The sequence below is a fragment of the Rhagoletis pomonella genome, unplaced genomic scaffold, assembly GCF_013731165.1.
Source record: "Rhagoletis pomonella isolate Grant_MI unplaced genomic scaffold, Rhpom_1.0 Rhpom_scaffold_00002, whole genome shotgun sequence".
NCBI classification, from domain to species: domain Eukaryota; kingdom Metazoa; phylum Arthropoda; class Insecta; order Diptera; family Tephritidae; genus Rhagoletis; species Rhagoletis pomonella.
The window spans coordinates 87825568-87834081 of NW_023458556.1; the positions used below are offsets into that span (position 1 = coordinate 87825568).

At 41.1% G+C, this 8514-nt stretch overlaps 1 protein-coding gene across 1 annotated transcript; it reads left to right on the forward strand.

Annotated features, from left to right (window-relative positions):
- Positions 1 to 5087: 5087 nt before the first annotated feature.
- On the forward strand, positions 5088 to 7541 carry LOC118755783. The gene has a single exon (XM_036490604.1). It carries the CDS (start codon positions 5088 to 5090, stop codon positions 7539 to 7541), a length of 2454 nt encoding a protein of 817 aa, XP_036346497.1.
- The last annotated feature ends 973 nt before the right edge of the window (positions 7542 to 8514 follow it).

Here is an 8514-nt window from a genome sequence, read left to right on the forward strand (position 1 = left end):
TTTAGTTGATACGCCTTGAGCTATAAATTGGTGTATTTCCATTTTGAGCGCTTTTCCATGCACAACAGCGACTGTGTAGCGATCGTTTGGTACACTTAGTAGAGTAAAAACCTGGCACAGAAGCACAAAAGGGGAATAAAGGCTTTCTGGACTATGGCCCCTATTATGAGTTACATTCGATCTTCGACTGTGGTCGAAAGTGCTGATCGAACGAATTTTCATTTGGTATTATGGCGCTCATTCGATGAAGATAGCGCTGTTGTGAATTTCGCTCGTTTAGGTTGTTCAAATAGGAGGTTGTTGTAAATAGTGTGCTTATACATACTATGTACATACATATGTAAATTTGTGCAAATTAAAATGAAATAAAAAAGTAAGCGAGTTTATATAAACGTGGTAAAAAAAATTTAATTAGTACAACGGAGTTCTGGTTGAACGATTCGTCAGAGGATGAGAGCTTAGAAAACTGGCCAAGAGCAGAAAATGTTTAAGAGACTTTAAGTGCAGTCTTTCGAATATATTTTGACATACAATATATTTAAGAAATTTTGTGATCCAAATTTATTTAAAATATATTAAAACTATAAACAGCTCCATGATTTTGTTCTCAGAGATCGTGCCAACAGCGTATTGGGATTTTCTTTCATATGTAAAACCAGATTTTCCGAGCTTGAGCTTACTATTCACGACGTTGGAAGTTCTAACTTAGAATCTGCTAGCATCTGTCCAAAGTGCTCTTTAGATCACCCGGTTTCGGAAGATTGCAAGGAAATTGTTAAATGTACCAATTGTAAAGGATCTCATTCTGCTTTGGATAAAAACTGTCCTCCTCGAAACAAAGCTCATACATTAAAATCTATTATGATAATTGAAAACTTGACATTAAAAGAGGCCAGAAATAAATTCTCAGCAGTTTTTGGAAATCGTTTTAGTCTATTGGACTCGGATTCTTCAGAATTCGCTTGTTACCTAGCAATAATCCTACCTCAACCCAAGATAATACTAAGATTGCAGCGATTCGTATACATTCACATTGGTCCTATTCCACGATAGCTAAATTGAATGAAAATAACATTAGGGAGGAAGATAAAAGAAAAAAGACTTGGAAGGAATATAATGACTGCATTAAGGATCACGTTATAACGGAAAATTCTTTTAATAAATCTATTGGAGTAACTGAATATGAGAAACTAACAACTGAAATTAATAAAATGCTTAATAATATTTTACTTAATAATGATGAAGTAATTAATAATAATATGAGATTAAAATTAAATGAAATTAAAGATAAAATTAATCGGTATCAGATAAATAGAGATATATCTTTAATTAATAATAATGATGGATAAAATTAAAATTTTACGATATAATGTTCAAAGTTTAAAGAAACCAACCAAAAAAGAATTACTGGAACTTACATTATTGAATCACAAAATTGATATTGCACTTTTAAGTGAAATTTGGATTAATAATAATTCGAATACGAGTTTACAAAATTATAATTTTGTTGGTGCATATAGATCTGACGTGGTGGTGGCGCAGGATTATACATTACGAAATATATTAAATTTAATTTAATTAATTTGGATTCGTGGTTGGATGTAATAGCAATTTCCACAATGAATCTAAACCCTAATTTCAATATAATTAGCATCTATTGCGAACCGAACCTAAATAATAATATTATTAAACGTGAAATTGAAAAAATATTTATTACATTGCGAAACTTCAATAAACCTACTTTATTTGGCGGTGATTTTAATGCAAGGAGTGCAACGTGGGATAACAATCGTTTTAATCCTAAAGGGCAAATTTTGGATAATTTGTCTAGAGATTTTCAATTTTATTGTCTTAATAATAAATCTCCTACTTTTGCAGTGGGTTCAAATTTTTCCTCACCGGATGTTACTTTTTCTAATTTTACTAACATTAATACCAGTTGGGAAACTTTACCAATTAAAATTACTAACAGTAATCATATACCAATTTTAATTGAAATTAACTTCAATAAAATAAACTTTCGGGATAAAATAATTCAACATAATAAAATTTTGGAAGAAATTAAATTTTTAAAAATTAATGGTTCAATAAATAGAAGAAATAACAAACTCTTTCAATCAAATAACTTCAAGTAATACTATTAAATATGTTCCCAAACAGTGGTGGAATCAAGAAATTAATAGATTATATAAATTACGAAATAATGCTAGGAAAAGATATGAGAAATATAGAACAATTGAAAATATGACAATTCTTATGAAAGAACAATTATCTCTTCAAAAGGAAATTTCAAAGGCGAAGAAAGAAACTTTTCAAAATGTTTTGGAGGACTTATCTAATCCCATAAATTATAGTGATATGTGGCGTAAAGTTAATAATCTAAAAAAAATATCAATGTGTAAAAAAGTAAATAATAGTTGGAATTCGGAAGATCAAATCAATTATCTTTCTTTTATAACACGAAGTATTACAAATTTTAACCCTACGCAAAATTTAACCACATTATCCATCAATAATAATGATCTTGTTTCAATTAAAGAATTTAATTTTAATAATTTTTAAAATTTTTTGCATCCAAGAAATCCTAACTCTTCAAAGGGTAATGACAATATCTCGTATAAAATGTTAATGTTGTTGCAATTGGCTGATGAGGAAAAAAGAAATGTATTTAATTCATTACAAGTCACTTGGGACGCTGGGAGTGTACCTGAAATTTGGCGAGAAATCAAAATCATTCCTATTTTAAAAAAAGGATGTGAAATTGCTAACATTTATAATTATAGACCAATATGCCTTTTATCCGTTCTTGCTAAGTCAATAGAAGGGCTCATTAAAATTTATTTTGATAATTTTATATCGGAAAAGAAACTACTTCCAGACAGATCATATGGATTCAGGAAAAACCGATATACTGCGCAATGATTTAATAAATGATATTCATTTTAAAAAAATTAAGAAAATTACAAGTAATGGCTGCTTGCATCGATGTTGAAAAAGCTTACGATTCGGTTGATGCATTCACTCTCAATAATATTTTGGAAGAAATAGGCATAAATCTCAAAGTTAAAAATTGGATAATTTCTTTTCTTGAGCGAAGATATATCATGATAGGAAATCAAAAAGTAACAACTTGTAATGTCTGGCACAAGGAAGCGGTTTAAGTCCTTCTGTGCAGAATTCGACTGATCTGGCCACCACTTAAATGCTCGCGGTAAGAAACTGGTGTCGCTCTTATACTCTCCCAATTTTATATACATATGTTTGTACCTATTTTGTCAACCCATGTACTTGTACGTAACCATATACATAAATATATTGTATGTAAGCACAGTTAGCCGTTACCAGCATTCACTTAGCTTTGCTTTGCTATATATATACATATGTGTCCAACTTTGTAAAAAAAAATAGAAATGTTTCTAATCGTGTTGAGAAATAACGTGTTTTATTAAGCTTTGTACAGAACATTTTGGTGCCTCCTGTGAGGACAAATTGCATTAAATTTAAAGTTATTAAGTTTTCGGTAATGGCGGAATTAAGGTTGCGTGCGTCAACTATAAAATCAATTAAACGCATATATGAACGAGGGCAAGCGAGTAAACTTGGCTCCTATGACGAATTCCAATTAGAGCAAGAATTGAAATCGGTTTCAAGCCACTTTGCGCGATTCGTGGCTAACCATGAGCTATTGGTGGCCAGTGCGGAAAAGGGCGAGGTTGAGGCCCATGAAACGCTCTGGGAAGAAGTGGAAGATATATACAACGACACTTGTTGCATTCTCAACCGCGCGATTACAGGTGCGAAGCCAAACGTACAAGCCGGAAGGCAGCATTCGCATGAATGTGAGTTTAGGTTGGAGCCTCTCGCCATTCCAACGTTCGACGGTACGATGCAAACCTGGTTAGCGTTTAAGGACGCATTTGAATTACTCGTGCACAACACCGAGTATCCTGAGGCCTACAAATTGGGGAAGTTGCGACAGGCAGTTAGTTTACATGCAGTGCCACTCGTGGGAAGTGTATACTCGGGCGGCTATGGCGAATTATGGAGTGCTCTGAAGGAACGCTGTGACAATAAGAAGAAGTTAGCCGAAACACATGTGTCCCGTCTTCTTAACATTAAGCCATCGTCAGAGGACTCATCAGAATCATTATTGGCCATCGTCGATACAGTGCAGGAGTCACTGCGTTCGTTACGGGTGATGGGGCTGCCAGTCGTAGAGTGGGATGCTATGCATAATAGTTTCTAAGCTTCCAACTGTCACTCAGCGTGAATGGAACATGAGTTGTTCGCCTACCGAAATTCCGAAGTTAGATGAGCTACTGTCATTTTTGAGCCAACGCGCCCACAGCCTCTCCACAGCCATTGTCACGTGGTCCAGCAGGACCGACGCTACATCTCGAAGGCAACAGCGCACTAGTTTACAACGTACTGTAAAATCCCACGTCGCAGCTGCAGAAGAAGGAAAATGCGCATACTGTCAAGGACCGCATCGCACTACAAAGTGCACCCGTTTTCTTGCAATGAACCACGAAGAACGTGTAAATGCCCTTAAAGCCGCTAGGCTTTGTTTCAATTGCCTAAAATTGGGACATTCAGCTAAGCAGTGCCCTTCGGGTCTTTGCCGACATTGCAATCGGAAGCACAACTCATTGCTTTGTCGGGAAACTTTATCTACGAACGCAGGAGGGCTGACCGCGACAACCACTCAACCGGTTCCCATGAACAAGGATCAGTCCATCTGACTAGAAGCTTCGGCGGTCACCTGCCATACCAATGCGCATCACACAGTTTTATTAGCGACAGCACGCGTTTATGCATACGGTGACCCAACGACTCGACGCATGGCGCGCGTGCTCTGTGACCCGGGATCGCAGGTCAATTTTGTTACAGATAAGTTAGCTAATTCTTTATCTCTTCGTAGACGTAAATGTGATATCCCTGTCCAAGGAATTTGTGCGCATTCTTCCGCTCGCGCTCGTGGTAGCGTCTCGCTCACATTAGAATCTGCCCATACTAGTTTTACGCTGAAGATAACTGCGCTTGTCATTCCGTCAATTACTACGGTCATCCCCGCAACGTATATTGACATGACACAGTGGAAGCACTTGTCCAGCATACAATTAGCGAATGCACAATTCGGCGTTCCCGGTAATATCGACGTGCTAATTGGTGCTGACGTATGGGGTCAAGTTGTCGAAACTGACTTCAAATTTGACGGTCCTTGTGAGCCGCACGCTCAACGCACTGCTTTCGGGTGGGTCATATTTGGCCCAGTTTCTGCAGCACAACCTTCAACGTTGCCAACTCTCGCATTAAGTACGCAGCTATGCGACGAGGACATACACTTGGAGGAACTGCTCCGAAGTTTTTGGAAGTTAGAGGAAGTGCCCTCCCTAGAATATGATGGAGATGACGAATGCGAACGAATTTTTTGTAACACCCACTCTCGCACACCTGACGGACGCTACGTTTTATACATACCATTTCGTCCTGATGCGCCGGCTTTGGGAGATTCTTATACTCATGCATTACGACAGTTTTACCTTCTTGAGAGGCGACTGGCAGCAAATAGTGAACTCCGGGAGAAATACATTGCTTTTATGCGCGAATATGCAGACCTAGGCCATATGGAGCGCGCATACTCATTTAACGATAATGAAATGGGCTTTTATATCCCGCATCATGCAGTTTTGGGGAAGTTTCGCGTTGTGTTCAATGCCTCGGCGAGAACTACAACCGGCGTCTCCCTGAACGAAGTTCAGCTGGTAGGAACGACAATACAAGATCCGCTACTTAACATAATATTTCGCTTTCGCCGCTTTCGCATCGCATTGTCTGCCGATGTTGAGAAGATGTTTCGACAGCATAGAGATTTTCAGCGCATTATTTGGAGAGAGTCCCCAACCGATGACATCACTATATACCGCCTTACAACGGTGACTTATGGTATGGCTAGCAGTCCCTACAACGCGGTCCGCGCACTCAACCAATGCGCATACGACAACTACAAAGTGGTCGCTGATAGTCAACAATCGATAGCGGCACGCGATGCGATCTTGTCGTCTTTTTATGTCGACGATTTTCTTACCAGCTGTGAATATGCAACTGAACTTGCATTCAACGTGACTTCCATATTGTCTGAAGGCCACTTCCATTTACGTAAATGGAACTCCAGTAGTGGTGAAGTATTAGCACGCTTGATTGGCAACCGTTCTCCTAACGTAGAGATGACCATCGAATCACCAACAGCAACTGTACTTGGGCTTCGATGGGATGCAGCAGCAGATGAGCTATTTTTCAAGGTAGATCTGAAAGAGAGCTTAGGCTTCCTAACGAAGAGACGGGTACTAAGTGCCGTCGCAAAATTATTCGACCCTACCGGCATACTGGCACCAGTTGTTATTACTGGAAAAATATTTATACAAAAGTTGTGGGCTGCTGGCTTGTCGTGGGACGAACCACTGCCAGATGAACTTCAAACCACCTGGGTAGCCTTTTACAGCGAACTCGACGTAATAAACAAAATCCGGATTCCGCGATGGTTAGGTATGGCTGAAGGAAGAGCTACTACCCTGCTAGGATTTTGCGATGCCAGTAGGCTCGCGTATGCAGCTGTAATATATATTAGAGCCACAGATGCGGAAGGTCATTCAGCTGTATCACTGCTTACGGCTCGTACCAAGGTGGCGCCCCTTAAAGGAGCAACGATCCCGCGTCTGGAGCTTTGTGCCGCACATTTGCTCGCTGTTACCCTCGAAAACGTACGTATTTCCTTCAGATTAACAGATACTCCTTATTACCACTGGTCTGATTCTCGGATTGTGTTGTGTTGGCTACGCAAGCCGCCCACTACTCTAAAGCCGTTTGTGTCGAACCGGGTGCATCAAATACATGAGTTAATCTCACCAAACTGTTGGCATTATGTAAGATCAGCTCAGAATCCGGCAGATTGCGCCAGTAGAGGTATTCGGGCATCGCAGCTGCTGGATCATCCACTGTGGTGGCAGGGCCCAGGATGGATTATGGATAAGCATACACCCAACTTCTCTGTGATTGAATTAAACGACGAGGAGCACAATATTCTGCAAAGCGAACAAAGAGTTTCCTCCTTCGTAGCGACAACAACCCATCAGCCAGCTCTCACTACTCGTCGACGTGATGGCCAGATGATTCCGTTCAGTGAGCGCTTCAGTTCACTTCTGCCACTCGTGCGTACGGCAGCACTTCTTCTACGTTGGCTTCCAACACGGCGGCATTTGCGTACATTGGTAGTCAGCCCAACAGAAATCGACAACGCTCTTAATATACTGATTCGAAATGAGCAACACGAGAACTTTGCAGTTGATTTGGCCCAAATCCGAAAAGGAACTGGCGTATCTAGTTCCAGCAAGCTAAAGTCATTGAATCCATACATGGATGACACAGGCGTTCTGCGCGTCGGAGGCCGCATCAGTAAGGCTGACCTGCCAGAAGATAGGCGGTTCCCCATAATCTTACCTAAACACGGTAGACTAGTCGAGCTGATCATGACATGCACATGAAACAACGCTTCATGGTGGACCGCAACTGGTGCTCCAAACTCTACGCTCGCGTTATTGGATATTGAATGGTAGACAAGCCGTTCGAAGTTACGGACAGAAGTGTGTTATCTGCCGCCGACACCGTGGCGTGACTCTTTCGCAGCAAATGGCATCATTACCAAGACAACGTATCAGTACTTCACGGGCGTTTGTGTCTTCAGGGGTCGACTATTGCGGTCCGTTTACGGTGCGCGTTGGTGCCAAACGGTCACGCACCAAGGTAAAGACATATTTAGCCATTTTTGTTTGCATGGCAACCAAGGCGGTGCATATTGAGGTTGTCGATGACCTCTCTTCGCAAGCTTTCCTGGATGCATTTACGAGATTCGTCAGCCGGCGAGGCCCTTGCCGCGATCTTTTTAGCGATAACGGAACTGCGTTTATCGGCGCAAACCGCCTCCTTCTAGAAGACTTGGCAGCATGGCACAGTGAAGGTACTCAACAGTCTTTAGCTAATAAAGGGACCTGTTGGCACTTCATCGCCCCGGGCGCTCCTCACCAAGGTGGGCTATGGGAGGCCGCAATGAAGTCTGCCAAATATCACTTAGTCCGCCTCGTTGGGACACAGGTACTATGGTACAACCAGCTTCAAACTTTGGCAGCCCGCATCGAGGCGTGTTTATATTCCCGGCCGATCACACCGTTATATGATGACCCCAACGACAAATTGGCTTTGACACCGGGCGATTTCCTGATTGGTGCACCACTGATCGCCGTTCCTGAGGCTAAAAATCTTCCTCCTACCCATTGGTGTTTAGGACGCATAACTGAGATTCATCCGGGCAGCGATGGATTAACGCGCAATGTTACGCTTCGGACGGCGAGCGGCACCATGACCCGGGCAGTACACAAACTATGTCGGCTTCTTGATAGCGAACATTTCGAGTCCACGGCCTCGACCGGGCAGGATGTGCAGAATTCGACTGATCTGGCC